This window comes from Taudactylus pleione, unplaced genomic scaffold, assembly GCF_031769625.1.
Source record: "Taudactylus pleione unplaced genomic scaffold, aTauple2 ptg000322l, whole genome shotgun sequence".
Taxonomy (NCBI): Eukaryota; Metazoa; Chordata; class Amphibia; order Anura; family Myobatrachidae; genus Taudactylus; species Taudactylus pleione.
The window spans coordinates 561,276-587,653 of record NW_028284723.1 but is presented as its reverse complement, the minus strand read 5'-3'; the positions used below and the strand labels follow the sequence as shown (position 1 = coordinate 587,653).

Genomic DNA, 26,378 nt, shown 5'->3' with positions numbered 1-26,378 from the left:
CATATGATCAGGTGCATGATTACTACCTGCTAAAAAAGCAATATAGTGCATTAAGGTAGCTATTTATTAAGGTGTCCGGATGAAGGGTCCACAGACAAAAGGTCAACAATGAATAGATTGACACCAGATGGTTGACAGGCAATAGATAAACAGGTACAAATGTTTGCTAGGTAGTAAAGATCGACCGACAAAGGTTGACAGGTTCAAATTGTCGACACGAAAAAAAATGTGACATGATTTTCTTAGTTTTTTACAACATTTTTAGGATTTGGAACTTGGAGGAGTGTTAGGGTTAGACTACAGTTAGGTTTAGGCACTTGGGGGAGGGTTAAGGTTAGACTACAGTTAGGTTTAGGCACTTGGGGGAGGGTTAAGGTTAGACTACAGTTAGGTTTAGGCACTTGGGGGAGGGTTAGGGTTAGACGCCAGGGATGGAAAAAGGAATTGCACTGGTAAACCAATAATCTAGACCGCAATTGATATTCAAAATATAAACTTAATAAGACCTGAACATACAGAATATATAAATATATTTAAAATGTCAGCACATAAATGAGAGTTTGTTGTTCTGATTAGACACATCAATTAAAATCAATCAAGCAATACTGGATACACTGTACATCTAACCACACTGGGTAAATGAACTTCCAATGTTACACTTAATTTGCATTGTCTACACAGTATCAGATTTTAATTGACCTGTCTAATCAGAACAACAAACTAATTACTGTATGTGCTGACATTTTAAATATATTTATATTATCTGTATATTCAGGTCTTATTAAATTTATATTTTGAATATTGATTGCGGTCTAGATTATTGGTTTAGCAGCGCAATTCCTTTTTCTTTTTTGATAACTTACTGGTTCATGAGCGCCTGTGCAATTTGGTTGTGTGTACTTTTCTAGATACCAGGGATGGTTAGGTTTAGCAACTGGGGGAAGGGTTAGGATTAGGCTTAAAATACAAAAAAACATGTGTCGACCATATGTGTTGACCATTTGTTGCTATCGACTTGCACTATCGACTTTTTGTACCTGTTGACCTATTGCCTGTCAACCATTTGGTGTCGACCCATACACTGTCGACTATTTGTCTGTCAAGCTTTATACCACACCCATTTATTAATATGCTGAGATAAGGCTGATTTTCTAATCACAGCAATGGTAAATCAGCTATCACCACAATTTACTAAGATAAATTTAATGGGGCAGCTGAGTTATAAGTACGCGACGATACTGGCTGGCAGCTAAAAGGCCAAGCTTACAGCTTCGACAGCCAGTCTAGAACCCTTGTCGTATGTGAGCACAGTGCACAGGACGACTGGATTTTGATTTGTTAACTAACAATAATAAACATTGTTAAAAAAAAATAGAAAAATAACACGTTTTCATATATATAGCAATGAAAAATGCTTTATTTTTCTAATTCAGTCATTTTTAAATTTGGGGTCCCTTGTTATTGCCTTCTTGTGCCAGTGATAGCAATAGGAGGCTGGATGGACGGTACGTGTATTGCAGTTGCCTTGTTATACACAGCAATGGCTGTCACCGGCAGGGGGAGCTTGTATTTTTATATTGCATAAATGCCAACACTAGGAATGGCACATCTGTCTTAAAGTTGTGTGAATTCAGATGATTGGTGATTATTAATTCAGGCAGTGGCGTCCCTCCCCGCGGTGACACCTGGTGTGGGGAGGGGGACAACTGGGTGTGGCCTCATGGGTAGGGGGCGTGGCCTCACAGGCTGAACCCCCGTTTTAGTCACTTGAGGGGGTCCCGGAGGTGCGGACTGCCCCTGGGGACCACTCAGTGTGCAGTGCCAGATTCCTCACTGTGTCAGGAGCTGAGTGCTGCACGTAATGCTACAGTGCAGCACCCGGCTCCTGTCACCCTCGGCGGGTGACACCCGGGGTGGCCCGCACCCCCCTTATGATGCCACTGAGTTCAGGAAAGGAAATGACTACAGCTTGGCGATGAGTGCAGTGTAGTGTAAACATACAGTATAAGCTACATATTATTTCTTTGAATAATAAGTATTTATATTGTTTCTTTGAATGCATTTTCCAATTGAGTATTTTATAGAAAATGTTAGACCAAGGTAATTATTCTAACATTTAATATGAATTTAGAAGCTAACACACAAAATGATCATAAGACACCTAAAGTACTGTACAAACATCATCATGTACTACCATCAATTAATGTATATTCCATACAGTGGTTTACCAAATTTTCTTATTTTTAGTTTTTTTTATTATTATTAAATCCTTCTATTTGTACAAAGTTGTCTGAATAAAACATAATTGTATTATAAACACAGTTGTTGGCACTTAACAGCAAAAAAAGCTCAATATTGTGCATGTTTGATTAAATTAAATACTTTTGAAGTAATTACAAAAACATTCTTAGCTCGTATGCATCACCTACAAATAACAGGGGCAGCCATCATGTAAGGTAATACAACATTTATTTGAATTCTACCTATTGGTACATTTAATAGGAACCAGTAACATCACTGAAGCATGAGGCACAAGTGAGACAATGGGGCCTATTATCAACACTAAAATATAGATGGAGGTAATTAGGTGTAGAACTTGCATGGAGTTCTACCTACTTATCAGAGGAATTCATCATTCCTCCTCTCCATAACCATCTATTCCGAAAAGCTCTAATTTTTTCGATGACAGCTTTTCAGAAAATAGATACTGTTCCCTATCTACTCTACGTTACCGCAGCTGTAATCAGTGCTACGTATGCGCTGTTACATTCACAAAAGCGGCATAGGAGCAGCACTGATTCCAGCTGCCGTAATTCTGTGTCCGTCCGTTCCCCAACCCCCTCCGCTCCCCTCCCCAAACTACTTTTATTTTTTTTATTTTTTTATTAACTCTACTGGGGTTTTTTTTTTTTTTTTTAACTTTACTGTGTTCTGCCGGGAGCGACGGAGGGAGCCGAGGAGGACCTGCCTAGCTGAAAGCAGGTAAGTTTATCCCGCTATACGCCACCTGAGAGTGGTGTATAGTAACGCCATCAAATTCCAAAAATACATAATTTTCAGAATTTGATGACTAGCCTAATTTCCTGGAAATTAACGCAGAAGACAGACTTAACCAGGAGATATCAGTGGTATCTCCTGCGTTAAGTGTGTTAATGAATACTAAAATAAAGGTAATTAAGGAAAATGTCCTTAAAACCATTATTTTAGTGTTGATGAATAGGCCCCAATATCTGTAAAGATTCAGCTCACCATGCTACAGTTAAGTCACTGCTACCTGCTGAAGGGATAGACTTAATTTTATAACAAAACGGCAGCTTTTGATAAGTGCAGGTACACTCTCAGAGAAAAATTATGAGACAATTGTAGGAAACATAATATGGATGTCTCTTTGGTACAGTACATGGGGAGAGATTTATCAAGAGGACAAGTTGACCTGTTGCCCAACCAATCAGATTCTAGCTACCATATAGTACATGCTGTAAAATGATACTAGGACCTCTTTGGTTGTAGAGTGGAAGCAGAACTCAAAGAGGGATGCCAACTTCTTTAATATCACTGATTATTGTAACACTGATTATGTTGACAACCATTAATCCAAAGCTATTTGATTGGTGTCAGCAAATTACTGATATTTTATTAATTCTGTTTATGAAATGTATAGCAATAGATGTGTCCTCATACATCTAGCCTCAATACGCCACAACGCGAGACTTGTCTGGCGTGAGTGAGTGTGTCTTTTTTTACAGAAAATGTGTCTAAGTCACCATGCGATGTATGTGACGCACACTCTGTGTGCACCTGAGTCTGTATATGAAGCACAACGGAACTTGGAATGAAAATAGCTGCGGCCGCTACGTTGTAGGACTTTGTATACAGATTCAGGGACTCAGTCGCACACAGATATACAACTGTCGCATAAAAAAGTAATCAGACCAGTCTGCTGGTGCGTCATAGTCCCATCGCATTGTGACTTAGACACATTTCAGGCAAAAAAAGATGCCCAGTACTTGCACAGTCACGGGACCTGGTAGGCCAACAGGGGCTTTTTGGCGCGACTGTAAAAAATGTGCAAGGACACATCTGTAGTATCAACAAGACACATCATTTCTCTATTTTATGAGGTCTACCACATATCTGTCATATCAGATTAAATGGATCTCTATCGTTCCCTCAGCAGACTGACTAAATTCTTCTAGAGACAGTTTCATGGGGTGGAATACCCTTTCTAATGCAATTAAAATAAATATACTTCTCCAGAGACCTGTTTACCACCATATCATTAAATCACTTTAAGCATACCACTGCAATGAAGGTAACAAACCAGATCAACAGATCTGATTCATAAACAATAATAATAATTGAAAAAAACAAAACATTAGTATAATGTTTTCATTACACCAAAACTTTTTCGGCTTACATGAATTGTGTTAATAATAATATGTAGACGCATAATGTAATTGCGTTGTATTTTCACATTATGCAAAGGAAACGGATAGATAAGACCTAAAACATTACCAGTTTCACATTCCATGTAAATAATAATATTAATTAAAGTGCACCAACCATCTACACACACATTGGAGAGAAGCATTTTCTGGGCTGAAGCATTATTCAATGTAATCAGATCACAAGGGAATAATTGATCACAGAGGTATGGGGTGTAAAGGTTATTCTTCCTCGGTGATGTCATTAGTTCCTATTGAATTGGTTCAGAGCACAACATGCTGCTTACAATGTGGTTAGATGATGGGGCCACATCATGATCTGCTTCCGATGTGACAGTTTGCCTAAGTGGTTAACCTAAAACAAAATAGGTTAAAAGCTTGTGGGGGTAGTTATCAAAGCTTGGAGAAAGACAAAGTACTGACCAATCAGCTTCTAACTATCATGTTACAGGCTGTGTTTGAAAAATAACAGGAGCTGATTGGTTGGTACTATATCTCTCTCAAAGCTTTGATAAATCTCCTCCAGTGTCACATCCATAATTTTTTAACCACTTTCACTGAAACCCCACTTACACTTGCTCCATCCCTAGTTATATTATTTATATAATCCAACCAAATCTGTTAATATTAATCCATTAATATCCGATTGGATTCCTCCCGGGGGGTGCCAGGAATAGAAGCCCATAGGTTTCTATTCGGCAACTCCATCTAAAGATGGCGATGCCCACTGCATCCAAGCCCTGGAACGTATCGTAATCCGGAGCTTGGTGCGTATAAGAAATGCGCTCAGACCCCCGAAATCAGCATTTTCTGGGATTTGACTGCATCTCTGGCATTGGTGCATCCCGCCCATTAACCAAAGGAGCACCTTCCTCTTTTCGTGGAAGGTATGTGTTAGACATGAGCTTATTCCCAAATTGTCAAAACTTAAAAATAACACAAAAATCAGACACATGGCATGGATTGCTTGGATGATCGCTTCTCTCTAGGACAGAGAAACATCTACAGGAGCAAAACAAAAATTTAGCCTAAGAGAAAAGTACAGTCACAAATAAGGCAAGTGAAGCTGCGGAGGCGGATGACACAGTACAGCTCCCGGTATTGGTTGCTGATGCAATGAGTCCAGGGATGGTTGTTGGCGAGAATATTTGGTGCATGTAGAAGAATGGATGTCCAGGGGCGGTTGAGGTGACACAAAAAAAAACAGTCGGGAGAATTTAGGGACAGAGGAAGGAGGTGGGATAAATCGTGGGAAAGAGAGGAAGGAAAAAGAAAGAGAAAGAAAACAGATAAGAAAATAAACAGGTCACAAATACAGAAGAAAAAAAGGTCAACTCAGCTTAGCCAAACAAGAAAAAAAATAAAAGATGGCGGCTGTTAAAGAAGGTGCATTAATACTGAGGCAAGCCCGGGAAGCAGAAGGCGTTAGCAGCAAATTAGAGATATAAGTCGTACATTAAGCAAGCGCAAGACACCAGCGCAAAGAGTATGGGTGAAAAAAGATGCCCAACTGTAACCAATGTGAATTAGTGTCTAGCTCAATGGATAAATCTGACAACTGTTGTGACACAACGTTTAAAGGTGTTAAACATTGCTGCATCAGTGATTATCATGTTGTTATGTGCAGTGGCAGACTTTACCTAGGAGCTGCAGTCCCCCCCCCCCAGTAAATTCCACCACTACAGTTAGCTAGTTATAGTCCGTGACTACACTGTGACTGACAGTGGCTTCCCCCATTGGAAGTGCTACCTGCCAGTCACACATAGGAGAGGCAGCCCAGCCCTGCACGACTTTAAGGGGCTGCAGCCAATGCAGTCCCTAGAAGCCGGTGTTATTGGCATGCATGGCATCATTGCAGGCGTCGGGACCCAGCTGGCAGGACCAGCAATGGCGGTCCCCCTCGTGTGCATGAGGGTAGGAGCAACTGCTGGTTATGTATATCACTGTTCTACATTTTATTAATATCCACAGAGCATGTGTAATGTTCGAGGACTATTTCCTGCTAGGTGGAATACATACTGAACATTCTGTAGAAGTCAGGACCCAGTCAGACAAATGGAAGAGCAATCTTTAGCTTCTGAGAAGCAGGTGGACATATGTATTCAGGATATTAGATCGACATTCATAATCTCAACATGAGAATGTCGACATGGTCATGATGTCAACAGCAGACATGTCGGCATTCAGCATGTGAACACTGATAAAATGTTGACATGGTCAGATTGTCGACAGTGTGTTTTTAAGGAAAGTCTATCCCTAATGCTAACCCAAACCCTAATGTCGAAATTTCATATGACTGTCGACCTTCTGGTGTCAACATTATGAATTTCAATATCAACGTCGAAAAAACTGACTGCATATAGTTCACATTCATTAGGAACCAACCCAAAATAGCAGAGCAAGTAAAATGTAACTGTCCAGGTCTGACTTGTAGGAGACTGCCATCCACCAGGGGGCAGGAGAATGTTACTTTACAGATGGTTTACCACCTCCATGCTCTCTTGGGTCACTGATTGGCATGACTGCAGCGGAATTTACAAAAGATGAAGTGCCGCCAGCATAGGGAATTTTTTTTTAAACTTTTAATGCATTTTCTAGGTATTGTCCTCTTTAAAATGGTAATTGTATTAAAATCATTACATTAAAATGAAATTAAATAATATATACTCGTTTACTGTTCTTAATAATTAAACAGCTGCAATTATTATCTAGCTAGTTTAATGGACCCGGCATATGCCGAGTAGCCTCAATCTCTGCCTCTGCTCAGCTCCACCCCCCTTTGGCTGGCTCCACTCATTAGCTGCTGTCCTCCTCTAACCCCCCCACGTCACAGCTCCATCCTGACTCCTACTGGGCTCCTATACTTTGCACGGCCGGTCCACCGCTCCTAAGGCCGTGCTGAAACCCTCACAGTGGGAGCCATTGGTGTTTGCGCAGTGAGGAAGCGGGACAGCATTATACTATTATTATGTAGATTAGGATGGATGCTATATTAGATTTTAGTTGCCAAATCATTGCAGAAATTCCTAGTTCAAAAATTGTGCCGTTGTTTTTGTTTACGGAAGTAATAATAATGGATGCAGTCATTGTTCATTTATGACAATGTAAATAATAGTGCTGTGCTGTTTTAGAGACTACATGTTCATTGTGTGTAATAATATGGCTATTCTCACTCAGAAATATGAAGCAGAACTACAGTAATCCCTCTGCAATTACAATCACTATTTCAAAATAAAAATATATTGAAAATAACAGGGCAACTACTTGCCTGAATAATTTACGTGCCACTCACAATGTTTTCTAAAGTGTAGACAGAGATTGCAGGCACAAATGTACTCTGGTTTTGCTAGCAGGCATAACCAGACAATGACAAATGAAGCATATACATTGCAAACAAACTGAATAACAGTCTTTAAAACCAAAAGTGAAAGAAAATGTCCATGTTTAAAATCTACTTTCAGCCAGCAATCCTACAGGTGACCATGTCCATTCTCCAAACTTACTTCTGCCAAAACCAATCGTGTTCCTCCTATTAAACATACACCTCTTTCTATTTCTTTTTTTAAACATAATTTTACAGACAGGGCATTTTCTCATTTATACGTATTTATTAATACGAGTAGGGAAACCTGAATTAGATGATCCCCTATTCTTAAGGAATGTTAATACCAGTAGCACATTTCCTTTAGTATTGCAGTGATACTAACAAATATGTCACTGGTATTCAGCAGTACTTACCGCACCAGCGAGGTCTAGAAACGTCCCCTTCATCGGTGCCATCCTCTGCTCAGCTTCTGGCAGCCTAATGCTGCCCATCCACTAGGCGATTATACCTAGCGATGGAGCGATAACGATGGTCGTTATCGCTTGGTAATCACCCACATATCGGGCAGTAAAAGGTTAAAAACGACCAGCGATGCACGCACCCGCAGATCAACATCAATCATCACCCGAACAAGACGGTCAACCAGACGACCGCCGTCAGGTTGCCATGTTCGGGGGAAGATTGATCTGCATACACTGGACATCTGAACGTTCAGTGTATGCAGTTCACCCCGCAGGAGACGACGGCGTCGTAATCGTGCCGTCGTCCTCCGCATCGTTAAATGGATGGGCAGCATAACGTTGCCAGCGACGGGCTTCTGTGTAATGCGCAGGCACAACGGTCAGTCTGTTAATGTGCTGACAGTTTCACCCGGCAGTGTTTTGATGGCTTCGCTGAAGCCAGAGAGGCTGTTGCTGGGTCCCCATTGCTGGCAGTGGGGATGGTATCGCCCTCACTATCTATAGATGGCGTAAGTGACAAACAGTGATAATATTAGGTTACCGCTGTTTGTTAAATATTGAAAGGAGCATATTGAAATATTTAGCGAGTGATAAAGTTGTTGTCCCATTGATAAATGGGGCCCATATTTATTTAATTGAAACAATTATCTACAAAAAAGATATTTTCCCAAAGCGATGGGTGACGGGATGAAGAACAATTGTGCAATTTTTATTCAAATGACAGTGAATAATAATAATACTAATAATAATACTAAGCAATGCAAACACTTTCTAATATGAATTTAATTCTTCTGATGATCCTTTCATACTGTTGCTTCAAACCCAAACACTTAATATACTCTGACACTCATAACAATCTTGACTCAGCAATAATTGAATATCATTCGATGCAGAAATACAAAACCCGAGATCCTTGAGTGAAGACTGTCATAACATCTTGATAATCCGTGGTATCTATTTATTTTACTTAAAGTGCGCACACACTAGACGATTTTTTGCATGATTTGGCCGATTCCGACGCATCGGAACGACAAATTGTGCAAATCATGTAGTGTCCCTGAACAATAACGACGATCCTGATGCGCGGTCCTGTGCATCGTTTGTCGTATGCTGAGATCTTACCTACAGTACATGCAGTAAGATCTGGCAATCTCGTTACCGACGCACTGGAAATCGTTAAGAACTTACGACAGGTTGTTGGACAGATTGCACAGTTTAAAGCACAATAATGTATGTCCAGGAGTGCTGGGGAGTTGCCGGGGAGATCAAGGGAAAACATTGACGACATCACATATTTGCAAGTCGTCTAGTGTGTAGGCACCTTTAGATTCTAATATGATCACAAACTACGCTGCAAAGCTCAGTGCTGGATACAGCCAATGTTGTACAGATGGGTACAGTGTGCACTTATTGATTTTTACACATTCCGACAGTGCAAGATACAGTTAAAAACAGTTATATGAATTAATGTGAAATCTTTTTCATTGTTCTGTCTTTACTTGAGATGGTTGTGATCTTTTTTATGCTCAGTTCACAATCTCTGCATGAGTAAGCCTGTTTTCAGATCTTAAAGGAAATATAAATGGTGCCAATGGGTACCCTGAACTGCAGCCTGAAGATAATGGTGGGTCCCAACAAAACCCCTAGACTCATTCATCCACTGCCTGCGGAAGTGTAAGAATGTCGTGAAACGCATCGCATTTAACAGTAACATTAGGAGATTATTTGATCATTTTTTATTTATTATATTTGTTTTGTTCTCTCTTTAAAAAAAACAAAACTTTATCATATCTTTATCGATACTTCGATTTAAATATGACTTCTTACAATTTTTTTTTAAATGTTTTTTTTTATCATTTTTTTTTTATCATTTTAATGTCTGAACTAGTGAAAATGTTTTTATAGGAGAATTGTCCATGATAATATATCTGATGTGTTTAAAAAAATAAATAAATAAATAATTAAAATAAAATCAATTTATTACACCCATTAATTACCGGACATTCTTTTTTTTACATGTGGCTCTTCATTGGTGAGTAATAAGGTCTGTCCTTTTATTATGTTCCATTTGCATGTATAAATATGGGAGACAGCTCTTATTCTATATGTAGCTCAGATGCATTAGTGAGTAAAAGACCCGTCCGTTACATTAAATGTGTCATGGACACATTCCCTGTAAATTGGATGTGACATAACCCATTTATTATTATCCTACAGGGCCCAAGTTATTCTGTATTTCCTGTTTTCAAAGCTTGTCTATATTTATCCTAACCTTTCCCACTAACTAATCAATTCTGTATATGTGTTGATGGCAATGGCCATAAGGATTTTACAAGACTTGAAATAAGTTTCAGCTTGTCTGTCAAAAGAAACTATCAAGCATCAGTTTTCTCATGGGCAAATTGATTATTATATAAAGCCCTGACCTATATACTGGAAATGCATTTAGAAAATGAAACAGCAAATATAAATAATTTAGTATTAACCTCTGGGAGACATTCACTATTGCTCATTTCACAGCCTCTTGTGTTAAGCGCACTAATTAAATGAATGCAGCCAAAGTCCAATCAGTACACTCAACACAAGAGATGTCAGCACCAGGGAAATGAAGCACTCCCCTGCCAGCCACAGCAACAGATAGGGCTACCCATTTAGCAGTAGAAAATCACATCCGATTTCAGATGCTTTTAGACATGATTTCTGTATTAAATCTTGTCTTAAAATGTTTATATCAGTGCTGAAACAGGGCTGTAACGCACCCTGCGCCGGCCCCTCTCCCTTTATGCATGGTGTCGCACATAGGGGGCAGGGCCAGCCAGCGCCCAGAAGCACGGCGGTGCACGGAACGTCTAAAAGATGCACCATGCATCTGTATTCTGTACATAGCAGGGTGCTTGCCTGTAACATTTTTATAGTAAAAAAGAAAAATACATTTTAAGTTTGAATTAAATAAAATCTGAAATCAGAAGTACTGACAGCTGTCATCAGCGTAAGTGCTTATTTGCAATCGCAGGAGACATGGCACTGATAGGTGTATCTGTGTCTATGGGCTCTATTTATTAACATTATTTTTACTAAAATAAAGTGAAAAAGGGTGTTTTCACACCCTTTTCACATTATTTTAGTTTCACCTGTAGTTATTACAGGGCAATTGGAGTAGAATTAGTAAAATTCTACTCCAACCCCCAGTATCACTTATTTTTAGTAAAGCAGATCGCATTTCCCATAATTGTAATGGGAAATGTGATCTGTGTGCAAGTTACTAAAAATAAATTGTAAAAAAATACCGGGGGAAGCCCTGGAGGTGGCGTTATCCAGGGTCTCCCCCGGTTACCGGGCTCCCACTCTGCTCTAACGGGGAGAGCAGAGGCGGGAGCCGGTACCAGTAATCAGCTATGTGGTCTAAGTAGACCGCAAGCTGATTACTGTAAAAAAAAAAAAAAAAAAATAAACATTTTTTTTTCCTTACCTGAATCCAGGGACCGGTGATCGGGCCTCCGGTGATGGCTCCTCTCCGGTCAGCTGGTCTCCCACAGTGCACTGGGGCCCGGTCATCAGGTGATCGGGTCCCAGTGCAGTATGGGAGATCACCTGATCGGGAAGCCCGGAGAAGATCACCGGAGGCCAGGAGGATGCAGGTAAGTGTAATGAAGGGAGGGGGGGTCGCGGGGGGGGGGGGGGAGGGGGGGGTAGCGAGGGTCCGCGATCGCGGGGGCGGGGCTTAGCACCGGGGGCGGGGCTTAGCGTTGGTGGGGGGGTAGTAGCGGTGGTCGGTCGGCGCATGCGCGGGCTCTTAGTCGCGGTATTTTTTCCGAAAATACCGCGTCTAGAGTGCGGATGGGATCCGCAGGGACAGAGCTTTATCGCAAGCTCTGTCCCTGCAAGGGATTTATAGTAAATCCCTGTGATATTGCCTGAATTCGCAATGTGAATTCACTCGTTAATATCACACTACAATCCGCATTCAATATGCGGATTGTAGTAAATAGAGCCCTATGTGCGTGGCTGGCTCAGTTCACAACTAGATGATTGTGCCCTTACTGTAATCGGACTGCATTTGAACGCCTCTTCCCTCCACTACAGGATAAAATTTTAATCGGATTGATCATAACTTTAAGGAGGGGAAGACTCTAGATCATGTTGCAACTTTACCTACCGCTGAACAGATAATTAAATTACTGGTACTGTGAAAAGTTAATTTGCCAGTAGGTGGTGCTGACGCTCCAGGCCACAGTCACTGGGGAGGTGATGGGTAATATGGCATGCACGCTTGGGATATCTTTGCTGATTTGTAGTCATGTGCTTTTGTGTGGAGGGTGGTGGAATGGGGAGGCAGTCAGGGGTAACTGTGTCAGCAATGAAGAGTCCTATGGAGGAAAGCAATCTCTGAGGTCTAGAATGCCTCCAACTATAGGAAATAGATAGGTGTAGTGTGGTACATGGTGCATTGGGAGGGCACATACAATTTATTAAGCCTAGGTAATAAGGAAACCACACAAGGGGTTATTTACCTTCTCAATGATCCAGACTTATTGAGAGAGGATATACACAGGATCGGTTGGGCCCCAGTACTAGAGGAGGCTTGGCCATGCCTCTCTGCGAATACTGCGACCCACTGGAAAAGCTGCATGCCGTTAAAGGTGTGGTCATGCCATCTTTGGAACTGGCAGCCATGGGCAATTTGTGCTACCACCTTTCTATCCCCCCCCCCACACATAGCAGACCCTCCAACATGACCCCTTCCGCCAGGTACACAATTGTCTACTCCTGGACTTCCCACTGAATTTATGATTGCTATCACCTGGGTTGAACTGACTAATTGAAGAGAAGAGTTTTTATCACAGGTGACGCCAATCATAAATTCAGTAGGACGTCCAGGAGCAGAAAACTTTGGAGCTGGTGGAAGGGGTCATGTTGGAGGGTCTGACACACACAGACACATCTCTCAGCTCCATCTGATAGACAAGCTATATCAATACATTTATGTTTATACTCGGACCTGGCTTGGTCTAACCTCACATATACTTACCGATAGCTCACTTCACTTGCATGACTGTATCCTAAAACATTATAGAGCACAGGCACAGCTAAATCCTCTATTTCCTAGCATGCCAATGGCCTTAATATTGTAATTGTGGAGCACCAAAATGGATATCTTAGAACACTTATAAGTCCATTAGCTTAAACTCTGTAAAAGTAGCTGTCATTTAGGTAATTTCTCGGCTGACCCAACTGCCCCACATTATTTAGGCTGTACCAGTGGTCCATTAGAGGAATGGAACTGTAACCTAGCAAGAGTTACATTTACTGCCAGTCATGAAGCTTTACCAATAATGCATTGCATAATGTGAAATAAAGCAATGATCGGAGGGACAGGAAGCAGTGACTTTACCTATTTCTTAGCATTTACAAAATCCCCAAGTACCTTAATGTCACTATATATATATTTTTTAAATTCTGTAGAAAAAGTTACAGTGTAATTGCATTCAGCATACTCCATCTCACGCTCTGATTCATGGCACAGTACAGGCACAACACAAGCCGTGCATGCAAGACCAGTTATGGTGGTAGGCTGTAAGCAAGCAGCTGGTCAGGGGCATGTTCAAGCACGTTAGGAAATAAGCAGCACTCTGGCGTTAATGGTTAAGCAGAATGGGGGACAATGTGCAAGATATGAATAGTACCTGGAATGACTGTGGGCTTGGTTGTGGTCCTAAAATTCAGAGAAGCCGATTTTGACTTCCCCTGTTGGTTCTCAGCCACCACAATAACCTCGTACTCGGCATTCCACTCCAGTGATCGCAGCATGATGTGGTCACTTTCTGATGCGATCTTAATTTCTGGCTTCCAGTCCACAGAATTTTTCTAAAGAAGAATCAAAGGTTGATATTTTAGGTCTCAGATATATCATATGATTTATATACTTACAGGTGAGTGAAAGTAATCAAAAAGCACCGACACATACATTTATCCTGTGCGTATCAGGGATGTGGATGAACAAAACATGTGACTGGGCTGTTTTTGATACTTTCCAATGACATACAGTATGTGTGAGGTGTCGTACCTTATCAGTTTTGATATGTAAATAATTCACAGACAATAAATGGGTTGAGACAGAGATTGAGCAGCTTTGATAATTGGTAATTAAATAGGCAAAATATATGGACAATTATTAGATCATTCACTAAATAAATACCTGAATGATAGAGACTTACAGGTTTGTACCGGTACAGGTAATGTCGGATAGGAGATCCACCATCATCTTGCTTAATCAGGTAGACTCTAAATGAGTTTCCATCATCTCCAACGCGGCCTGACAACTTTGGCGCACTTGGTTCCCCTGAAAAGACATAACATTATTATAATCATTTATGTATATGGAGCCACCATATTAAGCAACGCTGTACAGTGATTATATAATTCACTTAACACCATGACAAGAACAGTAAGCCAACCAAGACCACTGGCAATTGCAATTAAAGCCCAGTACTGGAATTATTACTTGAATTAGTATAAATGGGAGCAAAATGAGAGCTTCTGCCACTACAGCTTCATCAATGTATCTTAGCACTAATGCACTGTGTTTCCCATGTACGTTTAATCAGGCACACAATGCACAAAATGCATCATGACAAACTTTATTACACATCGGGCCTCATTCAGAGGCGGTCGCTAGATGCAAGTGGTCGCTCTGAATCAGGGCGGCCGCTTGCATCCTGAACGGCCGCCTCCTTGTCGATCATTAAGCTGTGGGTTAACACCCACAGCTCTAACGACTGACATGGGTAATGGTCGCGAAGGTCAAGACCATCGCGACCATCGGGGCTTACGACCAGACCCTAGGGTAGGGTCTGGGCACTCGTAAGCCCCAGGGAGCTTCTTGCTCTGTTTGAGCAGGAAGTTCCCCACTGACATCAGCAATGATGTCAGTGGTGCCGCCCCCAAACGACAAGCGTTCCGACTGGAACGCCTCCGTTTGGCCAGGCACGCCCCCGGCCCGCCCAGCGAACGGGGCGAGCTGTCACTCAACATCGACAGCTCGCCCCGTCTGCTACGAGACCCCTAAAGATGGAGCGCCCGTCGTTAGCCGGGTCTCGCGCATGCACACGACGGAGCCGGCTCCGTCGTGTGCATGCACTGTGGGGCAACATCGAGTCGGTTGTGAGCGCTTAGCGCTCACGATCGACTCTGAATGAGCTCCATAGTTCTTGATGTAGACTTTGAAGAATCACAGGAGCTGGCTGTATAGAAGGAAACAGTTCAAATATAAGGAAAATGTTCTTTTGTTTGTTACTATTTCAGGGCTAGGAACTTTTCTTTGTGTTGCTAACTTTACCAGATTAAAGTGGCTTTGTATTATTTATTACCATAGAAAGTCCTGTTATGCAGAATGGCATTCAGGAGTCACAGTAAGGGGTATATTTACTAAACGTCGATTTTATTCGATTTTGATCAAATTAAAACGCTAAAATTTGATTAAAATCTATTAACATCGATGGTACTAACAGACAATTCTTGATTTCATTTTTTTGAACTATTAGTAAATGTGTGATTTAGCTCCAGGAAAACATCTTTATTTTAGATTTTAGGTATAGTGACCATTGGATGTCATTAGATAGTCTGCTTGTTTGATACACTCTTTTCATCTGTAAGTAGAGTTGTCTTATTATCCATATGGAATGGGTATAAAGTCCCGGCGGCTGAATAGGGTTCATATCCCGACGCTGGCAGCCCGAAGGGAGAAGATTCCGACACGGAAGGTAAGTACCCTATCCCTACCCTTCTCCACCCCCTAACCCTTTCTTAGTGGTGCCTAACCCTAACCTCCCCCCCTAGTGCCTAACCCTAACCTCCCCTCGGGGGTGCCTAACCTAACCCCCCCCTTACCGCACCCTAAACCTCCCAGGGGGGTACCTAATCCTAACCTCCCTCCGGGGGTGCCTAACCATAGCTCTCCCCACTAGGGGTGCCTATCCCTAACCTCTTTACCTCCCCGAAAACCTAACCCCACTACGCTCCCTAAACCTGAGGTGGCTAACGCAAAGGGCGTCTCATTCCGGCGTCGGGATTAAGATAGGCGTCGGTATTTCGACACCATTCTTAAGTCCCTTGTCGGGATTCGGATGTCGGTATTGAGACCGGCGGCCCATCCCATCCATATTACTACAACAAGAGCTGATCACTGACATAGGAATATTGTGTTGTGATCTAGTGTGTGTACCTACTCCATCTCCTACCTCTCTGACAAGGTCCAAAGTAGTGCACAGTATATACAGGAAGACTTTGCACTAGATGTTTTAGTATTCTTAGGGCCACCAAGAGGAACCTCGGGACTGCTTCTTAGGGGTCCCCCATAGGCTATTTGTGCAGCCTTGGCAACAGTTTTAACTGAGCAGTATAAAGTTGCTGCATCATACATTATCCAGAGAGCAATAATTATTGTTTATCACACTGGCGCACAGCTTGCATCCTACTGAGCATGTGTCTGATCTCGGCATATGCATGGTACTAGAAGCTGAAAACAAGCTTTGTACAAAAAAATTAATAAAAATGTGTTTTTATATATAAAAATATACCTTAGGTTAATATATCATTTTCTGATATCTACCATCCCCCCTGCCCCTGAAAAATATTTGTATATACCGGGGATGGGCGAATAGCCATATTCTTTTTAAAAAAGAGCCCTACTGAAAAACAGGTTAATAATAAAATGTATTTCTTAATTAATTATTATTGTCAGTCCAGAGGTGGCACTGACAGAGTAGAATTGCTAAATAACTAAGCACTCCCATGTGAAAGCATAAGCAAACTTTCATTGAAAAAGTTGTAATACTTAATGTTGGCAGGCAGGGCCGGTGCAATGCGGTAAGTGGGATCTGCAATGCAGGGAGGCGCCGGGCTGGAGATGCGTCTCTGCCTTTTCCATTTGCCGGGAGCCCGCTGAGATATTGTACCAGCGGGCGTCCGGCAGCTCCTTCCCTGCAGCCGGAACCTGGAAGTCACTCCTGAGCTCTGCCTTCCGGCTCCCACAGTGTGTGTAGGGAGAGATGTCATGACATCTCTCCCATAATGCCAAGAGCGAGGAGCTGATGGACAGCAGCAGGCACAGGAGCGGGGATTCAGGTAAATACAGTGCTATTTCTGTGTAAGCAGCATTACATGTAAGGGGCATTACTACTGTAGACATTATGTGTATAAGGGGCACTACTGTGGGCATTATGTGTATAAGGGGCACTACTACTGTGGGCATTATGTGTAAGGGACACTACTGTGGACATCATGTGTATAAGGGGCATTACTGTGTGCATTGTGTATAAGGGGCACTACTACTGTGGCATGTGTATAAGGGCAATACTGTGTGGCGTACTATGAATAAGGGCACTACTGTGTGTTGTAAAGTGAATAAGGGGCACTACGTGCAGTGTAATGTGAATAAGATTGTGCTTCTGTGTGGCATAATTTGAATTGGGGGTATAAGGGGCACTACTACTGTGGCATGTGTATAAGGGACACTACTACTGTGGCATTATGTGTATACGGGGCACTACTATGGAGTGGCATTATGTGTATAAGGGGCACTACTGTGTGACGTAATGTGAATAAGTGGCACTACTGTGACAAAACATGATAAAGGGGAACTTCTGTGTGATGTAACGTGAATAAGGGGCATTACTGTGCATCATAACGTGAATAAGGGACACTACGATGTGGTGTAATATGAATCAGGGGCACTACTTGCAGCGTAATGTTAAGAAGATTGCGCTTCTGTGTGGCATAATTTGAATAGGGGGTACTATTGTGTGACCATGCCCCTTCCTTGTGAGACCACACCCCTTCGGCATGTGCTGTCCCTTTAAAAAGTATGGGAGAAAGGTAGCAAATTTACAGTTTCCAGGGGGGCTCCAAACACCCTAGCAACTACCCTGTTGGCAGGGTTATTGCCAGCAGTAACCCCTACATAGCTAGGGTGAAGCAAAAACGCCCTGTTGCTTTTTACCCTCTGATAAATCAGATCTGGCTTGAAATAACATGAATGCAAAGGTCAAAGGCAAACTGCAAATAGCTGACCAACCTCTGCCATTCATAAGACAGAACTGTGTATATGTAACATATTCTGTAGTCACAATCTCAGCACATGGGATGCTGTCGCTTAGAATACTGGTGCCAGGCTTCCCGACACTTGTGAGGATCACGGAACCAGCATCCCTAAGGCCGGCACCCCGAAATTAAGTAGTGAGGGGACAGGGGGGGGTTAAGGTTAGGTACTAGGCAGGGAGGGTTAGGCACTAGGGGGGAGGTTGGGTTCAGGGTGCGGGGACTCGGGGAAAGAGAGGTAGGGGAGGGGTTAGGATACCTACCCACAGGTGCCGGTATCCTAACCCTGTCAGAATGCTGGCATCGGGATGTTGACCGCCGGGATCCTGACACCGACATTCCGTACCCAACCCGTTAGTACAATACTGTTTAGTTTACTACGTTAGTTATATACACCATGAAAAAGGGTATGTCAGTATAAATTAAAAAATTGCACATTTTGATACAGTATGAATGATGGCACATACTCATATCATTATGATTAATGCATTAAGACAAACACACAAGAGTAATAAATACTGGTAGTTGTAAAATATACAAGCAGCTATTTACAAAAATTTAAGTGAGTAACACCAATATTCTAAATGGTCATTTTGAAAAAGAAATAATTTTGGATCTATTATTATTCCCAACCTGGACAACTACACACATTTTCTTAAATGACTATTAGAAATGTTAACCTTTACAAGTTTACTTTCTAAAACACAAAAGCCACTGAATAGCCTCTAAATATTGATAAGAGCCTTAACGCATAATCCGCTGCTTTTACGGAGATTAAACCCATCATTTTTATAAACTCCAATTCATAAGTGGCCACATAGGTGCTTTAGCGAGCCGTTCCCAGGACGGAAGACGTGTGCATATTTTATCATGGAGAGAAAAGGATTTACACTGCTGTGTGCGTGGAGGCTTTTCAACGATCGGGACCTGCCAATTTTAACATAAAGTAAAACTAAAACAAAAGCATAAAAGAAATAAATGACTGGTCTGTAAACAGAAACAGCAAACTAATAAAACTGCAGAGGTTAGTGATGAATGCAGCTAATAATAAAAGAGATTAGTGAGGAGAGAGTGGAATATTAGTCAGTTGAAAAGACATCTGTCATAGCCACTGAGGAAAAGAAAATCGTTATAGAAGTGGTTTAGTGATAGAGATGGATTTGACAGGCTGTTGTGATATTCTGGTGACAATTTCTGAGACATGATATAAATGGTGAAGAGAAATGAACCCAGGTTAACAGACGAGTGTCGATTATTATTGATAAGCAGTAGACATGCAACTTCAGGCATCATGCATTAGGAAAAAAACATAGTGATTTCCATGATCTCATTATTTCTTTGCTCATATTAATGCCCGAGATGGGCCGTATGCAGCGGGCCCCCTCCTTAGAGCAGTGCCTCCGTACCCAAAATCACACATCTTCCCCTGCTCCGGGAAGCGGGTCCTCATTGAAAGCCCCTGGCATAGAGTCTTTGCTTTCACACTGCAGTGCCATCTTCCTGAAGATGTCACTGGGAGATGGCACTGCAGAGGAGGAGGGACCAGCATTCTGGAACAAGGTCAGTATACTTTGGGTGCAAGGGGTGTAGTGCGGGGCGCCCCCTGGAGGAGCCAGTGTGTACTGTAGACTCTACACCCATTATAAATACACCTATGGCTTCCTGCAACCTTAACTAAATGCATAGCTTTTTTTTCTTCCTTTTAAGGGGAGATTTATCAAACATTCTAAAGGGGACAAGTGGAGGTGTTGCCCATATCAACCAGATTCTACTGTAGCTATCACCTACATAGTACATTCTATGGTCTATGGTCAACTTACCCACTTGTCCTCTTAGAAGGTTTGATAAATCTCCCCCATAGCACTGTATTAATTATTAGCCTCACATATCACACAGCATTTAATCAAATTATTACAATCTAAATCAATGTGCTGTTTCATGTTGAATTCACCTTGACAGATGAATAAGACCTCAATATAGAATTTGTTTTCAGGACAATCTGAAGTGAGCTTAGTTTTATTATTAGCCTCGTATTAGCAGATTCTGGTAAGCAGGAAATTATCAAGGGGGAAAGAATAATTTGTGTCTATTAGTACAGTGCTGATCAACTTTCCCCAGATGGGTATCAGATAATGTACAAAATAACTGCATATTGTAGTCTCAGACAGGTGTTTTCATATTGTTCACAAGAATGTTTGACCCTGATAAGCTTGGAATTGAATGATGGTCCAACTAATTCCCTTTCATAAGAACCTTTGTTCATTGATGAAGAACACTAGAAACCAATGAATACTGCAGTTTGCTAACATGGGTGTCTATGTCTATCCCTTATAAAATAAGGACACAAAACAGGTATAATAAGGAAGTAGTGCATGACGGATGAGTGAGACGTTTAGTCATGGGGCTAGAAGTTGGACAGCACTGAACTAGTATAACTCAATTAAAAGCAGAGGGTAAAGGAAACTGGAGACAAACCAAACAGAACAGGTGGTTTCTTTGTTCTTTGTGTTCACAATGTCTCTGGGACATGGGACGGGACATTTGCATGCATGAATTAGTACTGATTCATTATTAGAATTAGTGATACTACTTGTGCCATAGGCTAATTACATTAGTGTGCCTCAACATCCATACTCTGTTAATTGTCCTACTCAGTCATGTTTGCCAGGAGGCCTATGATAAATTTGAGCAATGTTTTAAAATGGTTCGAGTAATGGTTAAAAATAGCATTGGGGTATTAAATTCACACCGATTCTTAAGGCAGATAGTTACACAGAGTAGTAAATCACTGTAGACAATGAAACATGGTTTCCTTATGGCGTTTGTGAATGGTTCAACATGTGAGCTGTACACTTTAACATGCTATTAACTGCAACCCTGTTGTAACTTGTAACTATACTTTATATTGCCAGGCGTGAGATTTTATCCATACATAATCTATAATTGCTAGTGTTCTCCGGGGAATTTTCTGTATTACAGATAAAATTGCATTCACTTTGGTTGTTGGGAGGGTGAATTTGTATTAAATTTAGTGATACGGTGCAGTATTTAATGTCAGAATGCAATGCTTTTATAAATATGTCGTATTATAATGCATAGTAATGCATAGATCAGAGGAACTATCAGCCACTATGTAGTTGATGAGTTATCTGAAAGAGAAAGTGTTAGTTATTACTTTGGCAACCAGGTGAGTCTCCAGCTGTTGTGGAACTACAACTCCCAGCATGCACAGGTTGCCTGTCTCCGCCGTAGATTCTACGGCACATTAAATAGCTGCCCTGCCACAGAAAGTTTTACCGTTTATTCAATGAACATCATTATTGTGCATGGCTGTATTTTAGCATCAGGGCAGAAATCTTGAGAATTCTGTCCTGTGTTTTGTGTGTGTGAGGGAGCCTAAAAACGATTAATTTAATTCTGTTCATGATAAGTGCAATGCTCCCGACCTTGCTACAAACCAACCAGAACAAAGAATGTTACCTTCTGTTGACCAGCGAGGAGGACATCAGCAGCACCATGCAAGTCACATGACAATTCACATGATACGCACGCACATGATTGGTTGAAAGGAAAGTGGAGGGAGGTCACATGAAAAATATAAAAAGAATGTAAACGATGAGAGAAGGGGAAAATAAACATTTAAGGGATAAATAAAGGGAAGGTAACATAAAACAAAACATTAGGTAACAAAAGCTGGAAACATATTTAAATAAATTACAGCTGGAAAACATGGCGGGATAAACGCCTAATTACATTAGTTACAAACAGAGTAGGACACAGTTATTTCTGCTGTTTAAAGACCCAGCGCCGCGGAAAAGCTGAAAGATAAACAGTTAAAATTAATTAAGAGAGTAAAGAGTTGTTATTGCAAACTTGGTGCTGAGACTGCACATACATTCCATCCTGTAAAAGTAGAGACTGCATTATTTGTGTGTTCTTTGGACTGGTACTGTAATTCAAATGTAACACAGGTTCCCCCTATGTTTAGCACTTCTGGTATCATCGGCATGGATAAATATTGCCAGAAAAACCGCATATTAGGCACAACATTCCAAGACTCTTGCAATCAAGCCGTCGTCGCTGCATTTGACTAAAATATACATAAGCAGTAACAAAAATACCAGATAATGCTAGGAAGATAAATCAGAAAAATATAAAGTTGACATTTTTCTTCCACCTAAAGGGGTGAAAACTGTGAAACCGAAAAGGTTAATTGATACATCATAAAACCTTAAATGATATATTTTTACTCAAGAATATGAGAAGCTTCCCCTGCTAATGATATGATAAAGAAAGTGTGACGTTCTGAAGACACAGTGACAGGAGATGAAGTGATGTAGAATTGAAGTACGACAAACCATGCTGTGATTGGTGAACACTGACCCAGCACTCAGTAGAATGCCCAAGAATTAATTTATTTATCTACAATATCACACACGGTTATCTACCTAGAGTGCTAAATGTAATACAACAAAAAACAGGCTCACATGTACAGAAATAAGATGTATTTATCTATCTATCTATCTATCTATCTATCTATCTATCTATCTATCTATCTATCTGTCTGTCTGTCTGTCTGTCTATCAGACTTATACAGATGGCTGTTTGAATTAGAATTTCCTTAAATTACTGTTCCTCCCAGCAATGACCTTGAATGCTTGCTTGAACTTAGCCGGCATAATATGTTGGGCTTTCAGTCTGCACTTGAATGCTATAAGTCTGCTATAATATTATCTGATAATATACAGATTATTGTTCTCAATTTGCCTGCTGGAATTTGGTCATTGGGGGAGAAAGGGAGTACGTAAATATCAGCCAATATAACAGGCCGATAGCAGTTCATGGCAGCAATTGTAGCAGTAAATAAATGACAAATGGCCACCAAGGAATGGGCTCTGCATTGTACAGTGACCATAAGGGACTGTAATCTATAGGTCACCATTGATCACCAGGTACCTGTCAAAATACTGTACACTGGCCCCCAGGAACTGGGCTCTGTATTGCTCCTTGGCCACCCAGGACTGTATTGTACACTAACATGAAGTGATGAGTTCTACTTTGACCCATGTCATAATTCGTACAGTATTTATAAGATTGTGACACACAACCAGTGCACATTGCATTACTTTACTCCATGAAAAATATCTCCCTCATTACCAGCTTAGGTTGTTGGCATATCTAATTTAAATTTCCTTTATCTAGATTTATTTAGATTGTAGGGCTACCAGTAACACTAAAATCTACTGTATATGTAAAAGACATTTCCACTTATGTAGAACAAAAATGTCTATTAAAGTTTGCCAAACACGGGTTAATCCTGCTGATCAGCCCAAACACCAAGAGACAAGGTACGTTTCCAGTTTTGCACTGTAGATGAATGCATCAAACCCAGGCATTAGACATTGCCAGTGTAAATGGGGGCACCAGGCAACAATGGGGCAGATGGAGCTACAGCTCCAGGCCTCTACATAAGAATAGGCCCATTATCATGTCAGCATGATGATGACCGTCTGCCTTGCTGTTCACACAGTTGTCCAGAAATCAGAAGTATTAAAATTGTATTTCTAGTTTTCTCACCAAATTATGTATTATGTTTCTATCTTTATATATTTAGGGAGATAGTGGGGCTAATAGTGTAGGGGGTGTACACGCTCACATGATTCTGGCCACACCTACACAGCACTGGTCATAGCTCCTCCCCTTTGTTTAGGCCTTTAAACATTTTCAACCCCAGGCCTATGTGGCTCTTAATACAGCACTGAGAGGCACACCCGTAGACTGCTGGCAGCTAATGGTTGCCTGGACTTCCAGACTAGCACATAAACTATCAAGGGCAGTCTAAGGTTTCTGTACACACATGCATTACATTGCACACAAATCGGTCTGCCAAAATTAATATGAATAACAGTCCATTTACAATATGCTGGACACACATGCACTAACAGGGAGGGGGCAAAATAATCATATTAAGCTGCAGGCCTCAGTCCTAATGTATTAGATATTTCATCTACACACCAAGGCAGAACACTGCAATGCATGCAGACCAGAGTCCACTCCATGCAACAGATTAATTCAGGAGCCCTCAAGCTCTTGATTGTGCCAACTATTCCAATTACCTCTCTAGCTATGGAGTTTATTGCCTGTGCATTAATTGCAGTCATGTCATACATGCAGCACCACTTCACTGTAAATCACTATATACTGTATATAGTATTTACTTTCACTTCAGATGATCTCACACATTTGTTGTTGTTTTTTAAAAAAACTTTAAAAAAAAAAAGTTGCTACCCTTTCACTTATCAAAGTGTTAGAAGAATAAAATGATCATAGAATACTATGACATGCACACAGCAAACAGCCCATCTGGAGTCCCCCTACTCACTAGGATATTCAGTGGTGTCAGCAGGAGGGACGGTTCCTGGAAGAACAGGAAAGCTGTAGTGTTCAAACCTTGCAAAGACTGATTTTGTTTCTAGCTTGAAATGTCTGCGGCCGAGTTTATTCTGTTATGTTAAACATGGGGGTGTTCCATTTATGCTTACTATGGAAGTTTACAAAGACTCAAACTTGCATTATGCTGGTATTGTTTATTTCCACTGGTACTTAGTCAAGCACGTTTTTCAATAGCCCTCTGTTCTTCCCTTTCTTGTTACTGTCTGCTTTTGTGACTTTGTGAACTATTGTTATTTCCAATAAAAAACAGATTGTATAAAAAAAATCAGTGTTTGTGTGTCTGTTGTTTGTAACCTGTATTAAGAATCTTAGATGGACTGGAATGTTCTCTCAAACCCTTGTTATTCTTAGGTATGTAAGGTCTTACATGCAGGGCCCTCCTCCCACTTATTCGTCCTTATTACCTTCACTTGATTGACACTGACTCTGGTCACCTATATGTTGGGTACAGGATCACTGAGTACTGAATCGATTCCCACCTGTGATTTGCCACTGTATCTTATTAGCCTACTCTAATGGAACGTCCGGGAAACTCCCAAGATTTTGGATGGCTCTCCCAGACATCAGGAAAAATAGATAAGTCTCCCGGAGACCATCCACCACTGACATCTATTCCTGAGTTAAGTGAGAAGTCCGGGGCAACTTGAGGATGTGATTCACACTAAATCACTTCATAATAGCTCTGCCTCCATGTTTCACAATGTACAGAATCACAGCTTTGTATAGCGGGGCAGGGCCACTATGAGGCAATTGCAACAACACGCCCCGCACCATCCACCTGCCTGTACCTCGCCCTCCTGGACTTCCCACCTGGAGGGGACAGCCAGAATACCTTCTTGCTAGCTTCAGCAAGTTCCCCTACCCTTGCCCCTGTTATCTGTCCTTGCCACTGTGTGATGTGATATTAATGTGTGGTACTTATGCTATGTACTTATGCTATGGTCTGCCATTGTGTATTGTATATCTGCTCTGATACCCTGTGAAATGTTTTCTATGCTCACCTCGTATGTCGCTGCGTACACTATGTGCTGCCTTATAAATAAAAGTTAATATACTACTAATTATTATTATTGTATTTTAGAGAGGTGTGCGTGATTAGAATAATTAGAGGAAAATTTCAAAGAAATACAGCCTGCCCTTGGCTAACCATAAAGGCATGCCATGCCTTATAAGTGTATAAAAGTTCTGCCTGGCATTGCAGATTTTTACATGCCTATATAATATATACATAAAGCCAAATGTGTGTTTTAATTTATTACTAAATATTTACCCCATGATGGTGTAAAATTGGTGCTTACTCTCCGCCGCTATAAATGTACCCAGTGCTGCATTTTCAGCTAAACGTTTGTGGTTTTATTAATAACATTTGACAGGTGAGCCTCTCATTAATTGCTCAAAAACTTGCTCATCAGCATGACAATAATATATTATTATTTTTACAGAAAAGACTTAAAAGCGACTGTTAATAGGATTATGTTTTGGGAATGCTGTAAATGGCATACATCCCAGAATAATAATTTCTAATGCATATTGTACAGTAATTACAGCATGAATCCATCAGACTTTGCTGACAGCCAGGTGTGACTTATCTAGACATGA

General features: G+C 41.1%; 1 protein-coding gene across 4 annotated transcripts in view; it reads right to left on the bottom strand.

Moving 5' to 3' along the window:
• NCAM1 (neural cell adhesion molecule 1) overlaps positions 1–26,378 on the bottom strand; it is a 397,179-nt gene that overhangs the window by 21,264 nt on the left and 349,537 nt on the right. For all 4 annotated transcript variants that reach the window (XM_088443021.1, XM_088443025.1, XM_088443022.1 and 1 more), the window contains exons 14-15: positions 14,447–14,571; positions 13,916–14,096 (exon numbers count right to left, since the gene is read on the bottom strand). In XM_088443021.1, coding sequence (XP_088299147.1) covers positions 13,916–14,096; positions 14,447–14,571 — 306 coding nt within the window. The remainder of the gene's footprint in view (positions 1–13,915; positions 14,097–14,446; positions 14,572–26,378) is intronic.